The following is a 26571-nucleotide window of genomic DNA, read 5'->3' as shown; positions in this document are numbered from 1 at the left end:
TTTAGCTAAAGCGACCTATTAGAATAGACAATAGCCAGGCGTTTCCAGTGGCTGGTTTTCCGAACTCTCCATCCTAGTTTAGCTTTCAAAATCCAGTACAGAGCAAATTAAGAGCCTCCATTCATCCTCTTTTCTTCTGGTAGATTTTTTTAAAAAAAAAATAATTATTCTAATTAATTCACAGAGTAAATGTGACTGAGTCCCCTAATCTGCTAAGACGGTGCTGAATTACTCCTCGGAGCTCTGGTTACCCGCACAGGCTCACCGTGAGCACCTCAGGCCCTCATGCAATAGTCCAAAGGGCGACACTCTACCTGTGTAAATCCCTAAGTACCAGCTGAGATCCAGGGTCCCGGTTACATTCCCGTTCGCGTTTTTGGTGTCGTTCAGGGCACCTTGCCTATTCGCCCTATGGAAGGAACACAGAATGGAAAAAGTTAGGGAGGTATAGGTTGGGTAAAAACGAAACAAAAGGAACCTCAGCGTAAGAATAATGTCTTGGGCCAGAAAGCAATTCTCGGCTCACACAGTGCTTTTGCATCTGCCTTTTCAGTTTCGAATCTTCCCTTTTTCTCTTCGGGTGACTACCGGTTAGAACAGAAGACCCAACCGACCCTACCAACAGACCACACCTCTTCCTAAAACTCAGGGCGACATGAAGCCACTGGTGGAGCTACCTGGGGATCATACAGCCTTTAATTCAGACCGGAAGAACTCACCAGTGGGAAAGCCACCAGTCCTGAAGGACGTAGAAAACCTGTGGAGGGGAAGCAAGACGGAGTTGGCACGACTCGAGTGACTTCCGAACTCGAAACTCAAAATTACTAAAGACGCGGGAAGGCGGAGGAGGCTTCCAGAGCATTAGGGTGGTCCACTGGCTCAGGTCTGTGCCTAACCCAATTCCCAGAGAAGTCATCGGTCGGTAAGTCCTTATAAGGGAACCCCACTGTTTTCCTCTATGTCATCCTCAACTCAGGTTTGCAACACTCTGGGCTGCTCCCTGCCCGGCAGCACCCCCCACCCCCACTGTAAACCCCAATGGAATGGCACGGCACTTGGAGCATGTAAATATCATGGGAGGGCATGGGTGTCATTATGTACCTGACCCATCAGGTTAAGCAGAACGAGGAAAATAATGAAAAACCAGGATGCGCCTGCAGAGAAGTAGTTCTTGTAGGCCTTGAAGCCGATTCTCCCTTCTGAACGGCTCTCCTCGGGTTGAGCTGCCTGAGTATTCTCTGCCTGCGAAGGGAAGAGGAGCCTTCAAGCGCTGACTACTGAGGACGGACGATGCAGGGAAATGGGAAACGAGCAAGTGTGGGAGAACAGGTTGGCCATGGAGGCTTAGCCTGGGGAAGGCTCTGAACTCAACAGCAGCGCCAAAGACAGCAAGAACAATGGCCGGATGGCTCAGACTGCTAGCCAAGTGAAGTAGCTGAGCTGAAACGCTACTTACACCGGAATCACCCAGAGCTCTCAGGTTTGGAGACTGGGGGCATGGAGAGCACAGACAGCTGCGTGCGTGGTCAGACCCGATAAGTTTGGGTTCTGCACTCACAAACTGAAAATGTTCAGAGGGGAACACAGTCGCCAGTACCGAACATGTATGGACGCTTCTATTGGCCGCGATTCCCTAGTAATTCCATGTATCAAGTGTTGATACAGCATTTATATTGTACTGTGAGTTATAAGTAATCTAGAGAGGCTGTGAAAGATACAAAAGTACCCAGGTTACCTACACATACGCCGCTTTGACATAAGCAACTTGAACTCCCTCGAACCTTGCATCCTTGGGGGTCCCAGACCCAAACCCATGCCAGGCCAATGCCAAGGGATGATCTACCTACCTCCCTCCCTCCTCCCCTCACTCCTTCCCTTCCTTCCTTCCTGAGACAGTGCCCCAGGCTGGCCTCAAACTCAGTGATCCTCCTGCCTCTGCCTCCTGAGTGCACCACCAGGTGGCCAGGCTGACTTTCTATCTAAAGGAGTACTGGTACTTGTTTGAAAGCCTCTGGTGTGGTGCAGACATATGAGCTAAAAATCCACAATGGATCTAAGCCGACTACTGGTCACTCGGTCGTGAATGAGACGTGGCCCTCAGACTCATAAGGAAGAAAGGGAACTAACTCTAAAGGTCTGTCATGGGCTACATTACCAGCTCTGTGTCCCTGACTAACAAAAAGCATCAAAAGGCCAAGTAACTCCTGTCAGCCACCTACGTCGTCAATGTCCTACAAATAACTAAACGTAGTGGATGTGCCGTGAACACAGCAAGACCCTGAGGCAATGGTACCATCAGAAAACACAGATATTTACATTGTGATTTGTAACAGTAGCACAATTATAGTTGTGAGGTATCAATGAAAATAATTTTATGTTGGGGGGGGTCACCATGACACGAGGAATGGTACTAAAGAGTCACACAGCATGAGGTCAGTTATGAAGCACTGCTCTAAGGTGTTCTTTATATTCACTCTCTGGATGCAAAAGGTAAGATTTGCCTATGGTGAATCCTAAACTTCAGACGTCCGCCAGTCAGGCAGACCTTTAGAATTTCTCATAGCATAGCCAGTCTGGATGTCTGTGAGGTCCTTCACCACACCCAAGGGAAGGCTGCAGCCAGGGCGGTTCCCCTACCCTATTGGCAGCTTCTTTCCTACCAATGACATTTCATAACACCTTAGAGTCACAGGTCCGACTCCAGGACAAATGCAATTGGCACCAGCAGAGCTAACTAAAAGGATTACAAGGTCTGTAAGAGCAGAAAAGAACCAGGTTACACGAGACGAACTCACATCTTGGGCGTCTGGGACCCCATCTTTCAACGAGGGTCTGGATGACTGCTGAGACCAAATCGAGGCCTCGGAGAAGGTTCGGTTCCTGAGTGTTGGCGTTCCTGGGATGGGGGAGGGCTCTGCTTCCTCATTTTCCTTCTTTAGCAGGGAACCGAAATCTACCCCAGACTTCAGAAACTCGGTGTAAGTCCCTTTCTGCACCATTTCGCCCTAAGACAAAAGGAATTCCAGAGGTAGATATTTGTACTTGATAACTCCAACCAATTGGCCAACGTCAACTGGCCAAAGTAGCTGGCCCTAAGTTGTGACTGCTCTTAGGTCGGCAATCCTGGTTGACAAGTTTGTAGTAGCTCGACTTAGCCACCCAAGTGAGAACCCTGCTGTCTGCCAAATCCTAGGTGCTCAGCGATATAAAACCAACTTGTCGTTGACCCAAACAATGACCCAAACACAACAGACACTGAAGGAAGCAAAAGGCGTAGACGGTGAGAGAACGCGCAGTCAGGGAGGTCTAGTGAGTATCTCTGCTCACACAGGATGAACTTACCCAGCCTTAGCTGGCGCCCCCTCTGGGACAAGGCAAGTGCAATCTTCCTTGTCTTAGACCAAAACTTGCCCCCAAATGTAAGACCCTCACCAAAGACCCAACATCCCACAACATCTAACCAGGTGGTTTCTTCCTGGGCAAAGGAAATAACGTGCAAACATCTCCACAACGTTTTATTCCATGAAGAGAGACACAAAGGATTTGTCTAAAGTCACAAGTGAATACTGGGGCGAAATCCTGGGCACACTGAATCAAAGGGATGAAGTGAGAACAGGTCACTTCCTCCTGGGCCCTGGGCCCCACTTACTCATCTATCCTCCCCCTCTCCATCCCGCTCAAGGTGAGCCACAGAGGAAACCCCCAGTGCTGCTTGGTTGCAGCTAAAGAATGAGGAAGTTAGCCCTGTTGTACCTTGTCCTGTAGTACTGAGAAGGTAAGATTCCATTTGCACACTCGTTAACATAATCACACCCTTCCCCCCAGGATCAGTTAGACTCATGAGGAAACTACTGGTAGATAGGGCATTTCCCGAGAATACAAGCTTTAAAAACTCAGAGAGGGGACCAAAGGGGCTGCCATCCTCTGTGCTGTTAGACCAGGGCCAGACTAATAATAAAAGCATGTCCTCGTTTCTCCAGAGTCCCTGCTAGTGGGTGAATAAACTGTTGAGTACTGAAAATAAAACGCTCGATATGCAGGAGGCAGGATCTCAGAAAAATGGTCGCCAGGCAGGTGACAAAGCTGTTCTATACTTACTGGCTCTGCAGGGAGGATATTCAGCTCTCTGCACCTGAAATTAATTGTTTTCCAGCTTGAGGAATCTGAGGTCCTCTTCCCAGGGGGATAGGAAAGGCTGACACACTAGGTCGTTGCTGAGGGGGTAGTCATCCTGCCTTCTATAATCTTCTTTGTGGGGAGAATCTATTTGACGGGACTTTGATTGACAGCTTCCTCACCTCTCTTTGGTAGCAGCGTTAGGTACCAAGGAAGCACTAAAAGACCTCTGCAGGGTCTCTACTGTCACCACGCAGCCCCTGTGTGCTAAAGTAACATGTGCTCTCTCTCTCTGAGGCTAAATGCCCACAAACACGGTAAACTCTGGCTAACATGCGTTTGTTATTTCTGTCTTTGGCCAAGGGGTTACAGAAGGATCCTACGGTTTAGATACAGTTTTCATTACTTAATGTTCTTCAGTGTGTGATGAAAGGCTTGGTCGTAAGGAAAGCACTCTGGGGGAGGTTCTGCAACCTCTGGGAGCTGGGCTCTCAGTGTGTCCAGTGTTGTGTTTCTCGTATAAGTACCTTCATCCACCCTTCCACAACTGCAGCCGGGAGGGCTTTCCAGCAGGGAGTCCACACAGACACTGAGTCTCTGACCCTTTCCGCTTACAGAGTGACTTGTCCTCCCCTTCCAATCTCTCCCCCGGGGCTCAGGAAACACAGAAGCAGAGGTGGAAGAGCGTAAGAACCAGGAGGGATAGGGGTCACCAGGAGAACAGGGCCCTCTGAATCAATGAAGCTCATACGAACTCAGAGACCGAGAACAGCAAGAGCTCAGGGCCCACATGGGCCTGTATCAGGTCCTCTGTGTGTAAATCACAGCTTTCAGCTTAGTGCTCTCATGGAACTCCCGAGTGTGTGAATGAGTGGGTCTCTGATGTGGTGCCTGGTCTTGGGCTCTCTGCTTTCTGTCGTTCTGCTGTGTCCAACTTCAACCTGATGTGTTGTTGTTGTTGCTGCTGCTGCTTTATCTTATTATATTTTATTTTGTCATGTTTTGTTGGAATTTCTCAGTGCTGAATAAAGCGAGAAAGTGACAGGTGCTCAGGGGGCTCCGATGATGGAGACCTTGACACTCCCACACCCCCTGCAGAAGATAAGCACCTTGGCCCCAAAGGAACCATGCCAAGGAGGAGACTCAGAAGTCACCAGGAACTCTGAAAATCCCCTACTAATTTTGATCTCAATAAGACGGGGTTTTGTCAGGGTTTGTTAAATGGTGCCCTCCCACCCATCCCTCAAGGCACTGCAGCTCTAAACCTTGGGGACTAATGAATGTGACTTTACTGAGAAACGGGACCTTTGCTGACATAATCAAGTGAAAGTGAAGTCATGTTAGACCAGGGTGCAGTGGTAAGAAAAAAATCTGGACCAACACTGCCTGCACCTAGGACGACAGAGACAGAACCTGGAATATTGCAGCTACAGGGAAGGCAAGAAAGGTATTTCCTCAGAACTTTCAGAGGTAGAGCAGTCGCACCAGCGCCTAACACACCAGCAGGCTGCGACCCAATGGGACAACAGCTTCCTAGCAGATTCAGCACCCAGCACCCAGCACCCAGCCCTCTGTTCTAGCAGTCCTAGAAAAATGACTCACTGACCTAAGCATATTCTTCGACCTTCTGAACTACAAGACCGACTTCTAACTGACACTGCTATAGCTTAGCAGGGGAAAGAAAAGGGCAAAAGTCACAGATGAGACCCCATTCCCTTCCTGCTATGTATAAAATAGGGCCATGTCAATCCAAGGCCACTGACCTGTGCTCTAACCCTGACTCCTTCTAATGGAGACTCCACGCTGTTCATCCAAGCACGCCAAGTAATCTCCTTCTCTAGTGCCTGCCTCAGATGCCCCTCCTCAGGTAAAGGCGTAGCAGCCTTATTTTCCTGTCAGTGTCCCGTGAGTCTCATCACCCCTCCTACTCGGAGTGGAATGGAGGTCCTAAGGTGGCAAGGGATCACGGAGCATGCTTCTGAATTGTGAATCAGTGCTCGAAAGCACTTGTGCAGGGCACCACCAGGTGGCCACAGTGGCCAGGCAGCCCTGAGCGGGAGCTACTCACACGCTCTCACTGTTTTTGTTGTGAAAGATACTCTTTAGGCAAATAGTAGATGACAATCCAGGACACATGGGAGATAACTTCCAAATTATCTACTGTACCTTAGGTCTTGAAAAGACAAAACAAAAACATAGAAGAACGCAGTACCTTTTTCATCATTCATCTCCCTAGAGCAGCTTGCAAATTTGAGAAATTGATAATCTGTATGTGTGAGGCCTAATGCAACTGACCCATATGCTTCCTGCTAGAGTCTCCCTTGTTATTATCTGCCTGCCTGCTTCCTTGCTTGCTTGTTTGCTTGCTTGCTTGAATGCTTGCTTGCTTGCCTGCCTGCCTGCTTGCTTGCTTGCTTGTTTGAATGCTTGCCTGCCTGCCTGCTTGCTTGCTTGTTTGAATGCTTGCTTGCTTGCCTGCTTGCTTGCTTGCCTGCCTGCCTGCTTGCTTGCTTGTTTGCTGCTTGCTTGCCTGCCTGCTTGCTTGTTTGAATGCTTGCTTGCTTGCTTGCCTGCCTGCTTGCTTGTTTGAATGCTTGCTTGCTTGCCTGCCTGCTTGCTTGTTTGAATGCTTGCTTGCTTGCCTGCCTGCTTGCTTGCTCACTTGCTCGCTTGCTTGCTTGCTTGCTTGCTTGCTTGCTTGCTTTGCTTGCTTGCTTGCTTGCTTGCTTGCTTGCTTGCTTGCTTGCTTGCTTGCTTGCTTTGCTTGCTTGCTTGCTTGCTTGCTTGCTTGCTTGCTTTCTTGCTTGCTTGCTTGCTCGCTTGCTTGCTTTGCTTGCTTGCTTTGCTTTGCTTGCTTGCTTGAATGCTTGCTTTGCTTGCTTGCTTAAATGCTTGCTTGCTCGCTTGCTTGCTTGCTTGCTTTGCTTGCTTGCTTGCTCACTCAGTTGCTTGCTTGCTTGCTTGGATGCTTGCTTGCTTGCATGCTTGCTTGCTTGGATGCTTGCTTGCTTGCTTGCTCGCTCGTTTGCTCACTTGCTCACTTGCTTGCTTGCTTGCTTTGCTCACTTGATTGCTCACTTGATTGCTTGCTTGTTTGCTCACTTGCTTGCTTGCTCACTCACTTGCTCACTTGCTCGGGGGAGTACAAATCTGGCTTTGAACTCTCTACATAAGAAAACCTTGAACTTCTGATCCTCCCATCTCTACCTCTAAGAATACAAAGGTCCACCAAGACATCCAGTGTATGTGTGCTGGGGATGCAACCCAGGCCTTTGTATGCCAGGCACACTCTCTTCCAACGGGGCCACATCCCCAGACCTCATATTGATATTTCTAAAAGTCTTTTGGATATCTTCAAAGATGTGAATCTCAACTCTAGGAAACAGACGTGAAATTAAGGGAGGGAAGGGAGCTTCCTAGCTTCCTGAGGAGTCCCTGGAGAACAGCCTGATTGGAAGCCCCAGTTTCAACACACCTGAGGTTCTAAGCTGGTTCAGTGGCCATCTAAATTACTCACACCCATGACGTGCCTTCAAGAAACCTGCAACCTTGCTGTTGGGTCTGTTTTACTTTCTTCTCAAGGGCATTTCTTTCTCTGAATGCCATTGCTTAAAATGTATTAAAATCTCCTAACAAACTCTGAGTGTGCTTTTAAAAGGGGATTACTTACATCTTTCAGTATGAGGATGTGGCTTGCAGCTTTGAGGTACTGTAACTGGTGAGTCACTAAAATGGTGATCTTCTCGTGCAAAGTCTGGCAGATACACCTGCGAACGGAAGCCACGGGAAGAGAAAGCACATTAGCAGGGCTCTCCCAACCGCACACAGATGTCCAAGCCATAGTGAGAAAAGGACAACACAGCTAGAGTGTGGATTTTTAAAAGATGTTTAAAGACAAATTAAGTACTGGAGGCAGAGCAGTTAGCAGTAGACCCTGCTCTTGCAGAGTAACCAAGTTCTCTTCTCACTGCCCACACTGGCAGCTCACTATGGCTATAATAACTTTTTCTGGATTCTGAAGACACATATACGTATGTGCATGTAACCACAGAGACATGCCTACAGAATTGAAAAGTCATAGAAACGACTCTTAAAAAGTCACATACAAAAATTAATTAACTGTCTGGGCTAAGGGTTCAAGCCCACTAGCAGGCACCTGAGCCCTTCTGTAACGAAGTCTGAAAATCGGACAATGTAAAAGGCTAGGGCTGCTAATTTTTCTTCGGAAACTCAGTTTAACAATTGTGCAAATGCATGTATTATGTGACCCAAAAAATGAAATTTGTATGGCCCGTGATAAGAGTAGTTAAACAAAATAGTATACGGAGACACGACTGGACTAAAATTCTCATTATCTTACTGTGATACGGGAATTAAAGATGCAGATGTACATCGCGTGAAAATGTGGCTTGAACAGTCACATAGGTGAGTGCTTACCATGATCAATAGAAGTTGCTAGGAGCTAGGGATAGAACTCGGTTGGCCAAGCACATGCCTAGCATGTAAAAAGCCCTGGGTTTGAAATTCAGCATCGCATAAACTGTGGTTGTATATCCTGCCAATTCTAGTACTGAGGAGGTGAAGAAGGGAGGAGTTAGGAGTTCAAGGACATCCTCCTCTGTATAGCAAGTTTGACGCCAGCCTGGGCTACATGATACTCTGTCTCAAAACAACAACAACAACAACAACAACAACAAAATGAATAATAAGAATAAAAACAAGTAAAGCCCTTAGAACCTCCGATACTTTTACTTTTACCAATGTGCATCTGCCAGCCTCTTCCTAAATAAGGATGGGTAGAAAAGTGAAAGAGCTATACCTCTCTTGGGCATATACCCAAAAGATGCCCCAACATATAAAAAAGACACGTGCTCCACTATGTTCATCGCAGCCTTATTTATAATAGCCAGAAGCTGGAAAGAACCCAGATGCCCTTCAACAGAGGAATGGATACAGAAAATGTGGTACATCTACACAATGGAATATTACTCAGCTATCAAAAAACAATGACTTTATGAAATTGTGAGGGCAAATGGTCGAACTGGAAAATATCATCCTGAGGAGGTAACCCAATCATAGAAAAACACACATGGTATGCACTCATTGATAAGTGGCTATTAGCCCAAATGCTTGAATTACCCTAGATGCCTAGAACAAATGAAACTCAAGACGGATGATCAAAATGTGAATGCTTCACTCCTTCTTTAAAAGGGGAACAAGAATACCCTTGGCAGGGAAGAGAGAGGCAAAGATTAAAACAGACACAGAAGGAACACCCATTCAGAGCCTGCCCCACATGTGGCCCATACATATACAGCCACCCAATTAGACAAGATGGATGAAGCAAAGAAGTGCAGACCGACAGGAGCCGGATGTAGATCGATCCTGAGAGACACAGCCAGAATACAACAAATACAGAGGCGTATGCCAGCAGCAAACCACTGAATTGAGAATAGGACCCCCATTGAAGGAATCAGAGATAGAACTGGAAGAGTTTGAAGGGGCTCTAGACCCCATATGTACAACAATGCCAAGCAACCAGTGCTTCCAGGGACTAAGCCACTACCTAAAGACTATACATGGACTGACCCTGGACTCCAACCTCATAGGTAGCATTGAATATCCTAGTAAGAGCACCAGTGGAAGGGGAAGCCCTTGATCCTGCCAAGACTGAACCCCCAGTGAACTAGATTGTTGGGGGGAGGGCGGCAAGAGGGGGAAGGATGGGGAGGGGAACACCCATAAAGAAGGGGAGGGGGAGGGGGATGTTTGCCCGGAAACTGGGAAAGGGAATAACACTCGAAATGTATATAAAGAAATACTCAAGTTAATAAAAAAAAAAAGAAAAGTGAAAGAGGAGGCCACACCCAGTCTCTACACGATCCGACCCTGCCCCCACTCTGGGAAAACTATCTTAAGGAAAAAAAAAATGTCCAAATCTTAAAAGGGAAGGCGTCAATGATGTCAGTGTACAACCTCTGAGGTTGTGGATGTTGCCTTCCAAGTGTATCCACATTCCCGCAGCAAGCCCAGGGGAGCCCGGCCTCAGCACACCCTCAGATAAGGAGCCAGTTAAGGCCATCACCCATTGAGCTCCTACATCAGCAGTCCTCACCCAGAGCAACTGGCAGGGCTGCAGGCCATAACCTGGCAGACTTTGGCTGTCATGTGGAGATCCATGGAAAGACGTGGACTCAAGCCCTTCAAATCTCTGTCTACCAGTCCCGTGAGGAGAGCCCAATGGGAATTGGGTCTCACTCTCCTCACCCCGTCCCTGTTTCTCTGCGTCTGGCATTTGGTCTGACGTGCTAGTTTTACAGCCGGCTAATGGGTGGCATCACTTGCCGAAGTTTTAAACGGTTGCAGGGACTTGGTCTATCTGTTCAACCTCATCCCCAAGGAGTCTTGGGGAACTTGAGCAGGGGGACAGCTGTCCTTTCCAAAGTACAGGTGACTCCTGTAGAGCCAATCAGGTGGCCCAAGAAACCATTAGTCCAGAGATGGGACTGACCGCTGACCCGTCCCAGGGTTTCTCTGAAAGGGCATGCACCTGTAGTCTACACTTGGCAATACTTCAGCAAACCACATACTGTACTGGCAGGGCCAGGGCCAGGGCACTGCGCTGCCACAAGGGGGCAGTGGCCCCGCCTCCAGGTCAGTTGTCAGCCACACAGGTGTTGGTACCAGGACTGAAACCTTCAGATTCTACTGGGCATATTTTCTTGTTAGGGATGAAGGACAATTCTCCCATTTTTGAGCCATTCTTTTGTCAATTCTACAAAATTGCATGCAACTTTCTAAATATTTTTAAAAGATATAGTTTTGTAAATATTTAATATTCTGCTAATTTGATTTTGAATTGTAAATGTCAAGTATTCTGTTTTGGGGGTTTTATGTTTTATTATACTTTGTTAAAAGGAAAAATTGTACATTTTAGACTGTTTTTATGAGTAAATTTAATGTACGGAAAATGAAAATTTAAAAAACTCAAAAAAAAAAAAAAAATCTCTGTCTACTCTTACCTAGCCGGTTACTAAATCTCAGGGAACCTTCGTTTCTTCATCTCAAACGTAAGGCTGCTTCTCCGAGAAGATCGTTTTCATACTATTGGAGGGTGCTAGGCAAACTTCCAAAGAAGGGAAGCAATGCCCAGTCCCACCCAGCAACGCCTATACACAATGACAACCAGCTCTGCCTGACAGCCTAAGGGTGCAACAGAGGCGCTCATATCTAAGCGGTGAGCAGCCACTCTCTAATTGGACTGGAGGAGCTCTCAACAGGAGGGAGATGATGCTTGGTACTGGAAACCTAGGCAACTACCCAGAGGAAGTGACGCCATAGTGACATCATGGATCTTGGACACACACACAAGCACCTAAATATACAAATACAACCCGGTCGGTCTGTGTGATGTTGCTGTATGAGTAAGCTCTCGGGGCTGACCATTTGGTGTTGGATAACCAATGGCTGTGCCCTTCACAACCCTAACTAAGACAGCTTCTGTGTACTCAGTCCTGTGTGGGCAGGAAGGACAAGGTAAAGCAGATGCCCACGCTGAGTGCTGTGGGTAAGAGGCTATGAAAGTCCACCGGAAGCAATTCTAGAAAGCCATAATGCTTCTTGGACGTGCAGGAGAGAAAGGCAGGCATGCAGGCTGGCCGCTCTCCTCCTGAGACACAGTCATCTGGCTGAGAAGGAGCGACGTCAACATGGACGCCGACAGTGCGGCAGACTGCAAAAAGCAGTGTCTCCCAATTCTGGAACGAGCAATTGCATCCTGATGGTAAGGGCGTACAAAAGACCGAAGCCGGGAAGGTAGGCCGCTGCTGCATGCTGAAGCTCTTGTCTCCCCATGTGTTCATACACGGAAACCAAATCACCAGCGTGAGGGTGTGAGGCGCTGGGGCTTCTTCGTGGGAACCCGCCATCATGGACAGGCTCAGTGTTGTTCCTGAACCAGAGCATGGACCACTTCTGTCACTAGGGCAAGGCAAGAAGGCATCTATCTATGAATCACGGAGTCCTCACAGACATCAAGTCTGCTAGGGCTTCATCATCTCAGGCTGTGAGAAATACATGTGTGTTGTTTATAAGCCACACGGTTAGGGCATTTTGTCCTCGTAGCTCCTATAAACTAAGAGGACGAAGGAGGGATGGGCAGCGTGGAAGATCTAACTGGGATAGCCCCGAAGAGATCATGGAAGAGGCAGCCATCTGTAATTCTGAGACTCTCCCCGATGCAGCATCCACAGCTGGATCAGACTGGCATCAGTCGGGAGTCCCCAGCCTTCCACTTCCTGTGTCTGCAACACACAGTCCTAAGACTCCCAAAGCCTAACGACTCCAGATGTATATCCGTGATTGGAGTAAAATGTTAAGGGCAAACAGAAGCGTGACTCTGTAGCGTCTGTTCCTGGTTGTCAACTTGACTATATCTGGAATGAACGATAATCCAGAACTGGAAGGCTAGCCTTTCATCCTGATCTTGAGGCTGGGAGATACAAGTTTCTGACCTCGATCTTGGTATGGAGATCTTGAGGCAAAGTGGCTATGAATCCCAGGAACTTAAGGCAAGGAGATCTCTGAGTTCACGATCACCTGGGACAAAGCAAGTCCCAGACCCAGGCGTGGTGGTACACACCTTTAATCTGGGACACACCTTCTGCTGGAGACTTACATAAGGACACTGGATGAAGGAAGAGAGTCTCTGTGTTTTGCTTGCCTGCCTGCCTCGTGGGACAGAGCCACTGCTAGATCCTTGGACGTCCATTCACAGCTGCTGCAGATCACTGTTGGGGAGTTGGACTACAGACTGTAAGTCATCAACCAATTCCCTTACTATATAGAGACTACCCGTACGTTCTGTGACTCTAGAGAACCCTGACTAAGACAAACTCATTCGCATTTAACACAAAACACTTTGCGTTTCTAAGCTTCAATGTACCCGCCATCTTTCGTAGCACATTGTTCGATACAATTTTTTAACTCGCTGACAACATCCTCCAGCTGCTGCCAGGAAACTTCCTAAATTGCATCCATGCTCCCTGCTCCAAGTTTCCCCCAGAACGCATCATCAATGTCGAGCAGCAATTTTAACAAGCTTGCTTCTACCGAGTGTCCATCCTAGGCCACTAAACATGAAAGGTTCCAGAACGGCCTCACGAATGCCCCTATTCAAAGGAGAACTTGGGGAGAGCCCTTGTGATCTGCATACTGATACACAGCATTTAAAATGCATTCCTCTCTCCTCCCTAGAGACTCCAGGACAGCATCCCAGCAAGAATTAGTCTCCAAGGGATGGGGAACTTGAACGGATCCACTCAAGGCTCACCCAAGTGACAAAGGGCTGGTTCTGCCCAGAATCCATCAAGTCAGAAAAAGAGGGTCAGATGAGAGAGCTTCGTCCAAGCCACCTGCCACCTTCCGCTTGCTGCATTCTGAAAGACTCAACATTACCATGCTTGCACTTTTATTTTTATCCTTGTAAAATGCATACACTGTAAAAGTCACTACGTTAGCCACTTTAAGTGTCTCATTCACAGCACGAAATAACAGTCACACTGCTGTCCAGCCACCATGACCATCGCTTCCGGGGTGCTCTCATCGCAACAGCAGGCCTGTGTGCATCCCACGCTGGTACCCTGCCGTTCACCAAGCCCCGGAAGGCCATGCTCAGTATATGACCTTGTGTTCCAGTCCTGGGATCCAGAGCCTGAACACTTGTTATCTTGACTCTGCTTGAAATCTGCTCTACACTGAACCCCAACCCTAAAGCTCAACACCTAACAATTCACAGACAGAGCCTTTGGAGAGAAAGTTGAGTGGCTACGAGGAGACCTCCTCCATCAACCTGGCTGGTGTCCTTTGGAGTGGAGGTCTGAGGAAAGACACACAGGAAGGCAAGGGTGAAAATGTGCTGGGCCGACACTGTCCGCTCACCTCAGACCTCCGCTGTCTACAGCTCAGAGAGATGGGAGTTCTGCCCTGTGAGCCATACAGTCTGTTGCCTTTTATTTTGGCACGCGGAGCTAGAGAACCCAGGACCTGCGTGTTGGCATTTCCGGGGCTGGTAATCGCTGTATGATGCATATCCCACTCCCTCTCCCCCATCAAGGGGAATGTGTGCTTGTCCATGCCTTTATATCTCTGTGTCTACCGCTCCTTTTACTGGAAGGAGTGACATTCCACTGTCAGTGTTGCCAAATCGCCCAGCCTACAGATGATCATGGAGGCCCTGTGCTAGACTGCCACTGAAACTCCATCATGCTAAGATGGCCAGCTAAGAGCGCTTGTAGAGAACCAGAGTTCAGTTTCCAGCACCCCCACGGGATGGCTCATAATCATCTTTAACTCCAGGCTCTGATGGAATCCGTCACCTTCTCCGGCCTCCTCTGGTACCTTCACCCATGTGGCATTCACTCACCAGACACACACTGACATCGAATAAATTATTTTTAAATTACGTGGGAAATGTACTGACTTCCCACTACCAAGCTACCAATCCCCTTTCTTCTAAACCTGCACATCTTTCTTCTTCCAGGAACCCCAGTCGTCCCAGCTCTTGGCTATGAACTTCAAGGAACGAGAGCAAAGACTTGCAGGATGTGCCTTCTGATCTTAAACTCTAACACCCGGGCTCCGTGCGCTTCCCTGCACTGGCAAAGCCTTCTCTATTTTTCTAGCGTGACCTCGCATTTGTAAAATGGGTCATCTGGAGGGGGACGGAGGAGAGGGAAGTTGTAGAAATTGCACATCCCTCACGGGGGCCATTGAAAGGTTCCCGAACACAGAGCTGACTGGAGACGGGACAAACTCACAGCTGGAACAGGTGCTTGCCCACTTCCGCATCAACAGCACTGAGTGGATCATCGAGGAGGTAGATGTCGGCATCCTGGTAGACTGCCCTGAAAGGCAGAGAGAAGTCAGACCAGAGAGCACCTCGCTGATCACCGACGGAGACATCATGGCACTCGGCAACTGGGTGTTCATTCAAAGTACTTAGGGGATCACTCAAAACAGGTGCATCGCACGGTGTGGACATGCGAGCAGACACCACACGCCTCACCCACTCCCGAAGCCTCATCAAGACACGTGCAGGGTGCCTGCGGAAAGCAAGTTACCGTGCCAAGTTCACCCGTGCTTTCTGGCCTCCGCTCAGCGTGGCTCCCCGGTCGCCTATGACAGTCAGATCCCCGTCCTCCAGAAGCTGCAAATCCTGCACAGAGAGAGGAGGGAAGACTCATGGTGGCTCCGGCACAGCCGTCTTAAGGCCAGAAGTTTTACTTCAGAGGCGGGTGGTGGTGGGGGAGAGCGGGCACGTGCATGTAACCAACGGCAAAGCACTCAGGGTGTCTCCATGCCACACCTTTTCTGACAGTTTAGGGACTTAGCTATTTTAAAGGTACAACGACCAGTGACTTCGGCAATAAAGAAAATGAAGTCCTGAAAGCGTTCATAATGAAAACTGACAATATGAGAGGTTAACAAGACGACGAAGGTAAAGGAGGCTCGTGGCTGGGGCAAGATGGGTGTGTGTGGGGGTGTGATGTGGGGTGCATGGGGGAGTGGGGGGTGGAGGCAGATGTGGGGGTGTTGGGGAGGGGTGGGGGATGTGGGAGGGAGGCAGGGTGAGGGCGTGGGGTGGGGGCATGGGATAAGGTGGGGTGTCGGGTGGAGGGCATGGGGGTGTGGGGAGCATAGGGAGTAGGGGAATCGTGTGGAGTGGGGGGGCTGCATGAATGGGGGTGGAGGCATTGGGTGTGGGGGCATCAATTCCCATTGGATGGTCAGCCAGGGCTCCGATCAAGACAGCCCAGGGTGGAGAGGGCTTAGCCAATCCTGGGCAAAGCAGATGGCATCATATACAGCAACCTTGAGACCACGGAGCTGGAGCAGTGCTAAGAGATGAGGTTGATGAGGAGAGAGAGACCCCGGCTTCACTCCCGTGAAAGTCACATGGTCCGCCTCCTGCTGTGCGGGGCCCACCTAAGGAGCGGGAACATAATGCAGCGTCCAGAGCCCCAGACTTCGCAGGGAACACCGTGCCTTCGAGACCGTTTCACCAACGAATGACTCAGCCTCCACTTGAGCTGTGCACGGTAGAGCGGCAGACAAAGCCTACGTGGTGTAGACCGGATGGAGTAAGGCCGCCATGGCGTAAGGAAATGGAAGGAAGAACTGAGCTTCCACGTGGGAATCCAGGGAGGCCTCCGGATCAACACTTTTATATGAATGTTAAATTGACAGATTTCAGAATCTCGGAGGGAATAGCAGGATCGCGATCAGGTCTAAAGCTCCCCACCTGTTAGAAATAAGTACTTGTCGGTGCTGACAGTTATCGCCGGCACAGTCTGGCAGAGACAGAGCCTGCTCCGGAGCTGTGCTGTACATATAAGATGCTTTCTGAGAGCAGCCCCAACCACAGAGTAGCTGCACATGGGGATAAAGGGGACGGAGTCAGGGGTCACCTGGTGGGTTTCAGCCACACCTAGGGGTGTTTAAGTGATATGCTCTGTCTTCCAGACCCTGAGCAGGGACAGCAACAGTGTGTGTGTGTGTGTGTGTGTGTGTGTGTGTGTGTGTGTGTGTGTGTAGAGAGAGAGAGAGAGAGAGAGAGAGAGAGAGAGGGAGAACCAGAGAGAGGGATAGCGACAGGTATGTAGAGATGTGAATGAGAGACATGAACACGTCAGACTGAGTACAAAAGATGGATTATTCTGTGGTCGGGTCCCCTTTCTTATTCAATGTGGATATTCACTACTTAATACAAATCTAGTTTGTATTATTATTTCATTATTATTATTATTATTATTATTATTACTATTATTATTAGTGACCTGATGTCATTTATGAAAATACATAATCCCCCATTATTTTCTTTCCACACCATACAAAGCCACTGACCAATACAATCCGCGACATCCCAGCTATTGTCTAAGTGAAATTACACTTTCCTCAGAGGGCTGACTAGGAAGAAAGCCTTCAGCCTCACACCTCTGACAGCTCTGTCTGGCCTTTTCCTCACACTGTAAAAGAGCAGCTAGTGGCCAGGACGCTACAGACAGGCCCTGCAGCAAGCACTCACTCACAAGCCACTGTAGACTTGTTTTACAGCCAAAGTGAGGCACGCTGTAGGCATTCGTCTTTTGTCTTCCCACTCAGATTCCCCTCTCAGGTATGCACGGCTTCTGTCCATCATCTATCAAGTTTACTAAAAATCTTCACGTGTAATAAAATATCTCATCAAATTATTTTCTGGGCGGATCAAAGTCATTTCTGGAAAATCTTCCCTCTCCTGATGAAATGTTGTAGAATTTAAAAAAAAAAATGAAAGAAACTATTGAAACATTTTAAAGAAAGAAAGAAAGAAAGAGAGAGAGGGAGGGAGGGAGGGAGGGAGGGAAGGAGAGAGGGAAGGAGGGAAAGCAAGTAAAAGTTGGGCCCCAGCTATAGCCTCTCTTCCAGGTCATTCTTGGACTGTTAAAGCTCAGCACAACAGACTGGTCAGAATGTGGGTTGTCTCAAGCAATTTTGTCATTTCCTTATACATGATATGGTTGTGGTAACCACACCATCACAACCCCAAATCACTTCTTTTAACCATAAATAATGAAAGAGTTCACAGATAAGATACGAAGGGTCCAGAATCCCTTAGAAAACAATGTAGGATGTGGGTGGGTAGGGCCTCAAGAGTGCATCTAGAAATGACTGAAGACGCGTCGCCAATTGACTGTTGCTCAGGCTGTGTGGCGGGGGCACGAGGGCTCAATACACTAACCCCCACTTTTGCCAGTTTTTATAACCGTGCAATGTTAAAGCCCAGGCGCTGGAAAGATGGCTCACTGGTCAGGAGCACTCGACCCCCAGCACCCACATAATGGCTCACAGCCATCGGTAACTTCAGTTCGAAGGGAACCATCACCTTCTCCTCACCTCTGTAAGCACCAGATGTATACAGGCAGGCACTCAGGCCAAACGTCACACACGTAAGATGAAAATAAATACATCTCTTTTTTTTAAGTGAAGGATTACAGATACAGGTTGGGAGGGGCGCTCCCCTAGGGTGAGGTGAGCAAGGCCATGGTTGTGATGATCAGCACAGATGGATGGTTAAAATTAAACAGACCGTAATAAAACCAAAGCAAACTGTGATGGACGGGGGTTGGGCGGGCTTCCGAAGGCTGAGCTGAAGAATCACAATAACTTAGAAAACCTCCCAAGGCAGGCAGGCGGTTAGAGTATGGGAGAGCCAAGAGTTAGCACCTTCTTCAGAGCACAGGCCTTGATGACTTTCTCGTAGCGTTCCTTCTCGTATTTCCTCCCAAATAAAATATTGCTCCTCACGGTTCCTGAGAACACCCAGGGCTGCTGGGAAACGTAGGCGATCCTCCCATGCACGCTGACCAGCCCACTGGTGGGAGGCAGCTCGCCGAGCACCGCGCTCAACAGGGACGACTGAAACAGAGTTCACAACACACACAGGCTGTTAATGTCAGCACCGAGTAAACCAAGCTCCGGGCGCTGCCCAGCCACGGCGGCTTGACAAGCGCCCGCCTCTCATTTAAAACGGCACTGGACGCTGCAGTTAAAACAAGAAAACAAAACGGAAATAGCACCACTGGCCAACAGTAAAGCGATGCTCATTAAAAAACAAAAAAAACAAAAACGAAACAAAACGTAGTGTACAGAAATAGGTTGTGACAACCCACCCTCCCGAATGATCTTGCTCCTAATGTGATGTTGGCTATACTATGTATGTGAAATACCATGTACAACTAACAACCTTCGCTGGGCCTGGCGGTGTATGCCTATAATGTCAGCACCAGGGACACAGAGGCAAGACGATCAAAGTCAGCCTTGGCTGCAAGTCTGTGGGCATTTTGAGATCCAGCCTCAATCAATCAATCAATCAATCATCAATCAATAAACAAAAGAGAGCACTGGCAGCAATGGAGGCCCAGCACAACAGAAGCTTCACCCATCCGATACTGAGGGAAGCTGCAGCCGAATCCTGCTAATCCAGATCTCTTTTGTTTGGAAGTGCTTGTCCCAGAAAGGCCATGCACCAACTATACACTCAGAAGATGTTTATTTAAAGGAATTCTAAAGGACAGACCTTCATCCTACACAGACGGAATCCTCTACAGTTTAACAATCCTGTGCCTCCCATGATCAGCGAGCTTGAGACACTCCCTTGAGACCATCTGACTGCCTTGCCCAGGTCTCCCAGCTGCCCAGGCCTGGGCTTCTTTTGGTCCAAGCATGGGAGACCAGGGATGTACTTTGCTAAGAATGTACTGACGTGACTTGGGTACGTCCTAAGAACTGTTTAAAGCCGGACAGCCTTCTAAAACTCTGGAGCATTCAGCGGCCATGCTGGCGAGAAGAAGTGTCCCACTCTCTCGTCCTTCTATCCCGAATGCTGGTCCCGTCAGTGATTCCCAGTGAGCCAACCTGAAGACAGGACGAAACAAAACACTCACCTTGCCTGCTCCGACTGGGCCGACCACAGCTAACAACTCGCCAGGTCTGGCAGTGAAGGAAAGACCTTGCAGGGTAGGAGTGTCTAATGCCTATGAGGTAAAGTTTACAAAAATGTCTCACTTTAGAGAGATAACGTAATCTTTAAACAGGAGAAGAAGTAAAACCACAGCTGCTGATTCACAAACACAGCCCATATTTCTTCCTCACTTTGGATCTATGCCTTGACAGCCTTTTCACACCTTTTAATTTAAATGAACCCAGCCTATTTAAATAAACGAGTCCAGACTTCCACATGCATACAGAATTTAAGCGATAAAAAGGGCAATGCCGTGCTGGGAGACTCTTGGCTCACACTAACGCCCTAAAACAATATTTTACGCAGAACAAGACACGCAGGAGAATTTTAACCATTCCTAAATTTTCTCGGGGACCTTAGCTTTAATCTATGTCATTAACCCCCACGTGGTGGCAGCAGAAGAATGTAACATGCCCGGCTGTGAGGAGCGGTTTGGTGCCATCCTTAACTGTGGCTTTCCAATGGATCCTGGCAATGCACTCAGGACTCAGGACGACATTTGGCATCCATGAAGTTAATGACAGAAAACAAACCCCACTGATACTGTCAACATGGTGACGAGGGTTTGAGTTCAACAACAAAAATGAACCCATTAAACTCAGTGTAGGTGAGCAGGTCAAAGTGATGTGGTGTGCCTCACTTAGCCACGCTGAACAGGGTTAGCACGGTCCTACTACTATGAACTGTGGAGTTGCAAGCTGCTCTAATGCAGCGGGCGGGGAGGATGGTAAGTCACATTACGCTATCACAAATCACAGCCATGGGCAATATACACATTTTAGGAAAATGTAACAGTCTGTGTATGATTCATTTAAGAATTCCAAGTGCAAAGACTTAACACCGGGTTCTTTGGAGTGCAATGTATTGACAGCCCAAGTGTGAGACTCCATCTGTAAATTCACGATAAATCACACTAAGGCCATGTGTTCAAGGTAGATATGAGGCACACGTGATTTTCATGTTTATACTGGATCTCATCATCAAGGTCAAAAATCATCGTCAAAAATCTGGAACAGTTGATTCAAACGTTTCAGATAAGGTGTTCAACCTGCACTAAATTTCAGGAAACTAAGCATTGGACATTTTTAAGGTGTTTTACATTTTCTCAGTTAAATTTCTTCAAGAAGCCAAATCAAATTCACATCTATATAGAACTTCCACATGTTGCAAAATCAATTGAGAAGCAAGTGCTTCAGGAGTCTTAATGGAATAGCATGGACCAGAACCAGAATGAGGCTGACTTTCCAATCAGCACCCTGACTTGGCCAGCCTTCAGCAGAACCGGAAGTTATAAAAGAGAGGAGGGTGACTGACATTAGGAGCACGGATGACCTTCAGATCACCAACAGTAAGAGCTTTTATCTAAATCCAGCACCAACACATCTGATAGCATAATACACTCAATGGATGGTAACTGTGGAGCATGATGCTGGAATGCTGCTGTCTGTAGATTGATCTAAGAGGGTCAATTCCCAGATTTGATACCATCTGCACTGCCTATGAGGTATAGCTGTAGGTACCACATAGTTAAGGCTGTAGGAAATTCATAGAAATTCATCACTTTAACCCTTTTGTAAGGCACTCTCTTAAAGGACCAGTGTTCTCTACAGCACACTGAGATGGTTCTTCATATCACAATAATTAATAATAATTACTGTATATTATTATTATTATTATTATTATTATTATACGCTGAAGGCTACACGGCCATCTGAACTCTAGAAAATGATTTTCTGAAGGGCAGATCTGCTTTGTGCAGGAGAGGACAAAATCTATGAGTCACAGACTCCACAGACTCAGGCCTGAGTGCTGCTCCATTGTATGCAGGAGAAGACAGACAGGACAGATAGCTTAGGAAGCTTTGGCTCTGCACTCTCAGGATCTAGATAGTCCCGCAGTGATGCCAACATTGGTGAGTTCTAAGTGCAAGCTGGGCCATCCCCTGGAAATACACTACTGCCCCTGATGCAGCAGGCAGTAGTGCGCTGCCCCTCTAGGATGTACAGTCCCCCAGAACCACAATCTGAAGCCGAAAGGCAGGGTTTGTAAATGAGAACCAGGTTAATGAGAAGAGCTTTTCCTAGCAGGACTCACAGTGGGCTGTTATACAATCCAGTCAGTATGTCTCAACTGCCAGCCCAGTGTGTTCTGCCTTCTACCCCAGCTTCTCCCAGGAAACTCCAAGGTCTGTGCTTCTCCAATGGTCTATATAGTCTTGACCAAAGGGAATCCCTTGCAAGGGTTATAATCATCCCACAAACAAAGGCAGGGAGACTGATGGTATAGTTCTGTCTGGAAACAGAAGCCTGACAGCAATTGGAAGAGCAGGACAACCCCAACTTGACTGCAGAGTTGGAAAGAGAAGAAACAATGTTGCAAAGTTGTAGAGAGAAGAAACAATGTTGCAGAGTTGGAGAGCGGAGAAACAATGTTGCAAAGTTGGAGAGAGGAGAAACAGTGTTGTGGAGTTATAGAGAGAAGGAACAATGTTGCAGAGTTGGAGAGAGGAGAAACAGTGTTGCAGAGTTGGAGAGAGAAGAAACAATGTTGCAGAGTTGGCGAGAGGAGAAACTTGGTTAACAGATCTCCCCCAGTGCTGTGTCCAATCCAAAAGCATTCACCTGGGATACTTTACAGTGGCATTTTCACTGAAGGTTCCCATCAACACTTTAAATGTACTGGCCTAGGATATGCTAAGCAGCTAAAAAGAAACTTCCAGGCCAGGTAAAGAACCTTGCAAGAATTTCCACGTGTAGCGAATGCAGGAATGTGGTTCTCCAAATCTAGAAACACACTGTTGGACTGTGGGCAGAGCTGCCAGGACATCAAAATTAGGGGAATGTGATACAGGCCACACAATGCTTAAACGTGGGCAGGCGTACAAAGACAGCCGGAGTCTGTGGTTTGACATGTGTACCGTGGGGCAAGTGGAGGCAAAACAGAGCTGGGAAGGACCGTTTCTCGGCTTCTAACTAGCTCTCACATATGTTCCAAACTTAAGTAAACCTCCCAGCATCTGACGGAGGCTGGGCTCCAGGTGAGTGTTGTTTCCTTCGCCCGGCGGTTGGTAGCACCTTCCTGCCAATCTCTGGGCAGCCTCACCTACCATGGCCTCCTCTTTGCTTCCATCATCTACTAACAAACCACGTACCCTAACTAAGTTTTCCAGACTGAGAGGAAGTTATGCACAGTAAAGCCAAGGCTGAGATGCAGGAGGCTGGAAGCAGTGGGCAGAGGGACACACTAAGGTTATAAGAATGAGCACTTCCCTGAGGTCTTCCCTGTTAGTCTTCCTATTTGATCATATAACCCATAGGAACCAATGAGGGAAACCCCCCTGACCCCGCCTGTCTTACTCATCTTCTTGGCACATGTGAAACCTACACCTAGAACCCACAGAGCTTACTGCATGAACCTGCTAGCTCCTCCCTGCAGGTTGACACTCGGGTACTCTATCCCGAGGCACAGAATACTGGGGTCCTCACTGTGACCCCCCCCCACCCCAGAGAAAACACAAATCAAAGTCTCTGTTCAAATGCTACAAGATGATGTTAAAACAAGATAAAAGTCTAGGACAGTTTAGAATGCATGCAGTTAACCTATTGAATGGGCAGTTACCCTACAGAATGTATGCAGTTAACGTATAGAATGTATACAGTCAATTTATAGAAGTGTGCATGTAACCTATAGAATGCATGCGATTAACCTATAGAGGTATGCAGTTAACCTATAGAATGTATGCAGTTAACCTATAGAATGTGCGGTTAGCCTATAGAATGTGCACGGTTGACCTATAGAATGTACAGTTAATCTATACAATAAGCATAGTTAACCTATAGACTGTACAGTTAACCTATAGAATATGCAGTTAACCTATAGAATATGTACAGTTAACGGATCCCTTACTGACCCCATGCATTCTAATATTACCCGAATCAACACATTCAGTTCAAACCAAGGCAATGATGAAAGCTTTTGTGATTGACAGCAACCTGCAGGAGCTGGAGAGATGGCTCAGCAGTTAGGGGCCCTGGCTGTTCTTCCAGAGAACTTGGGCCTGGTTCCCGCACCCACAGGATGGGTTGTAACCACCTGCAAGCCCAGCTCCAGAGGATCCGATGCCCTCTTCTGACCTCTGCAGGCCGCTCCACATAAACATGTACTCAGACCCACACACGTACACACATAAAGTAAAATAATATTTTTAAAGAACAACTTTCAAGTTTTTGGATTTTAAGAGTTTCTATAAAATTTTCAACAGATAAACCGATTGCCTTTTACAGACTTTGTAAAATTCTTTGCTTTACCAGTGTCGCCCACGATGTCTCTGAAATTACGGGGAGGTTACCTTGTCCCAGAAAGCGGTAAAATCTTGCACGTGAACGATGGCTTTGCCATCAGATGGTTCCTGGGCTTTGCGCTCTGGCAGTTCATCGAGTAACAGAAAGTTCTAGAGGAGAGAAAAGCGTGGGTGTTTTAACTACAGAAATAAAACATAAATAAAAAACAGTGTTTCCATGGAACATACAAAGTAAGCTCCTTACAGCCTAAGGGTTATTTTCCCAACTCTATTTAAAGTGTCAACACATGGGGCTAGGGATGCCTCAGCAGTGAGGTGTCTGCTACAAAGGCTGCCAATCCTAGGACCCTAGGGTGAACGGAGAGACTCTCACAAGTTATACCCTGACCTCCACATACATGCCTGGACATCATATGTGTCCCCCCCACCCACAGTCAATAAAGCTGTAATGAAAATCCCTTAAAAGTAAAGTGTCAGTTCATATCAGAGCACGCTATGCATTAATAGATTCCATACCACATACACGTGTTTTCATGCACACAAGTTTCAGACCTGAGCAAAGTCTTTGCAATGCGCTCGACAAGTGTACCAGTTCCTTCATAAAATGAAAACACTGATAAGAAACTGAACACACGCAGAACTGGACATTGCGACTGTTTTGATTTTGTTTTGTTTTGTTTAATAGTAAACACACGGAAGATGGTAGGAAATGGTTTGATAAATATTTACTGGATGCTCATCGTATGGAAACATCATGTTAAGACCAGAAGAAAGCCAAAAGCTGTTCCCAGGATGAACGTAGGCTACCAGTGTGGGCAGAGCCTGCGTTGAAAGGTCAACTCTGCCCATCTTCCTGCCACACCCTACCAGGTCACGACATGGCTCAGTCACTGCCTGCCTCCCCCTTTACCGAATCAGCACATCACAGCTTGGCATGGGGTGGCCTCAAAGTCACCATCTATTTCAAATGCATCTTCTCACAGCTTATCACACGGTGATAGCAGAACGGCTACATCTTCCCTGTCTGCTGTGTTCCACCCAGTTAGCGGCCAGTCGGTGCAGTGTAAGCAGCAATGCGAAGCCCCACGAACTGTTATAATCTAATGACGGCAAGAAGAAGCCCTCCCACTCCTCAGACGCTAGGCGCAACTCAGGAAAAAACCACAGTGCAAATCTGCTCAAACTGGATCAAAGACCTCAAGGCCAGACCTGTGACTCTGAAAGTGCTAGAGCAAACAGAAAGCACTTGAAATTGCAAGCACGGGCAAGGACTTTCAGAAGAGGACTCTGGGAAAATTAATGATGAGAACTGGCAAACAGAATTAAAAAGTTTCGTCATGGCGCAGGAAACTACAGAGGTAAAAGACAACCGAAGGATAGGAGAAAACGTTTGCCAGCCCAGCATCTGACGGGGGAATTAATATCTATAATGTATAAAGGACTCAAATAAACTAAATACCAAAGCTTCAAACCGTCCTAACTAGAGAACAGCAACAGTTCAGGGATAGAGAAGCAGCTCAGTGGTTGTCCTTGTTTGCTTTCCATCACTGTGATAAGCATCATGGCCAAAAGCAACTTGGAGAGGAGAGGGTTGACGTCACCTGACAACTCTCAGGTGACACTACATCACTGAGGGGAGTCAGGTCAGGAACTCAAGGCTGTTAGGAGCCATCATAGGACAAGCTAATAACTAGCATGTGATCCCTCTCCTAGGCAAGGCCCAAGAGAATTCATTTTAGGAAAGATTCCTGCTATTGTTATGCTTTTCCTGATATTATTAAACACATAGAACAACCACTAGGAGTTAGCCCCACCCTTTTGGAGCAGATCTCTGCAGATCTACGAAGATGTCCTGTCTTGTAGTGATGCTACATAGACAAATAGAAGACGTCTTAAGTCTTAATGATGATCCTATAAGAATTCCTAAAATTATATCAGTGATTATTAAGCTCTTTTATAGTGGGACTGCTGTTAGGTCATTTTCTGATAGTCAAAACTGCAGTGAGAACTCTGCCAGTCTCCCAGGTGTCACCAGTTAATTGCTCTGAGATGGTAACCAGACTTTCTCCTACTCAGAGCACATTCCAAGAGGTTGTAAAGCAATTAACCAAAGGTCATAAAAAGGTAATTATTAACGATTTATTTTAGGTGCTAGGACAGAGGATAAAATACTGAGTTTAACTATATGAAACTTCACTAATAACATAGTTTTTGACCTTCCATGAACGTGTGGAGCTGTGACAGGTGATGGATGTTTACTGAGATGATAACTCCTAATGGATATGCATGCAAACATTCCCTGTTGTAAACTTCTATTTCAATTTATGACTTGATTTTATGTGTGAACCTGTGATGAACTTTTTACCATGTGACCATGTATCCTGAAAGATATATAAGTGAGGAGGATAAAGAGAAAAGGAAGAACTGAACTGAGAGGACCTCTGCTGAGAACTTTTTTTGGACAGAACAAAAGAAGAAAGCTAGGAAGGAATTTTTCCCTTTCCCCACTTAGGATCCTTCTGGTTTTCCCCTTAGATAGCTTTCATAGGAAACGTTTTACAACTTAGTAACAAGGGATATAATCACTTTTCAAAGT

The 26571-nt window shown here is 47.3% G+C and overlaps 1 protein-coding gene across 1 annotated transcript in view; it reads right to left on the bottom strand.

Annotated features, from left to right (window-relative positions):
- Abcc4 (ATP binding cassette subfamily C member 4) overlaps positions 1-26571 on the bottom strand; it is a 232806-nt gene that overhangs the window by 122908 nt on the left and 83327 nt on the right. The window contains exons 9-18 of the mRNA XM_032917695.1: positions 24024-24125; positions 19599-19688; positions 18379-18570; positions 15237-15331; positions 14934-15020; positions 7787-7883; positions 2796-3005; positions 1102-1242; positions 720-757; positions 315-409 (exon numbers count right to left, since the gene is read on the bottom strand). Of these exons, the coding sequence (XP_032773586.1) occupies positions 315-409; positions 720-757; positions 1102-1242; positions 2796-3005; positions 7787-7883; positions 14934-15020; positions 15237-15331; positions 18379-18570; positions 19599-19688; positions 24024-24125 (1147 nt within the window). The remainder of the gene's footprint in view (positions 1-314; positions 410-719; positions 758-1101; positions 1243-2795; positions 3006-7786; positions 7884-14933; positions 15021-15236; positions 15332-18378; positions 18571-19598; positions 19689-24023; positions 24126-26571) is intronic.

The sequence above is a fragment of the Rattus rattus genome, chromosome 12, assembly GCF_011064425.1.
Source record: "Rattus rattus isolate New Zealand chromosome 12, Rrattus_CSIRO_v1, whole genome shotgun sequence".
Classification (NCBI taxonomy): Eukaryota; Metazoa; Chordata; class Mammalia; order Rodentia; family Muridae; genus Rattus; species Rattus rattus.
The sequence above is the reverse complement of the archived record's forward strand: the minus strand, read 5'-3'. Positions and strand labels throughout refer to the sequence as shown.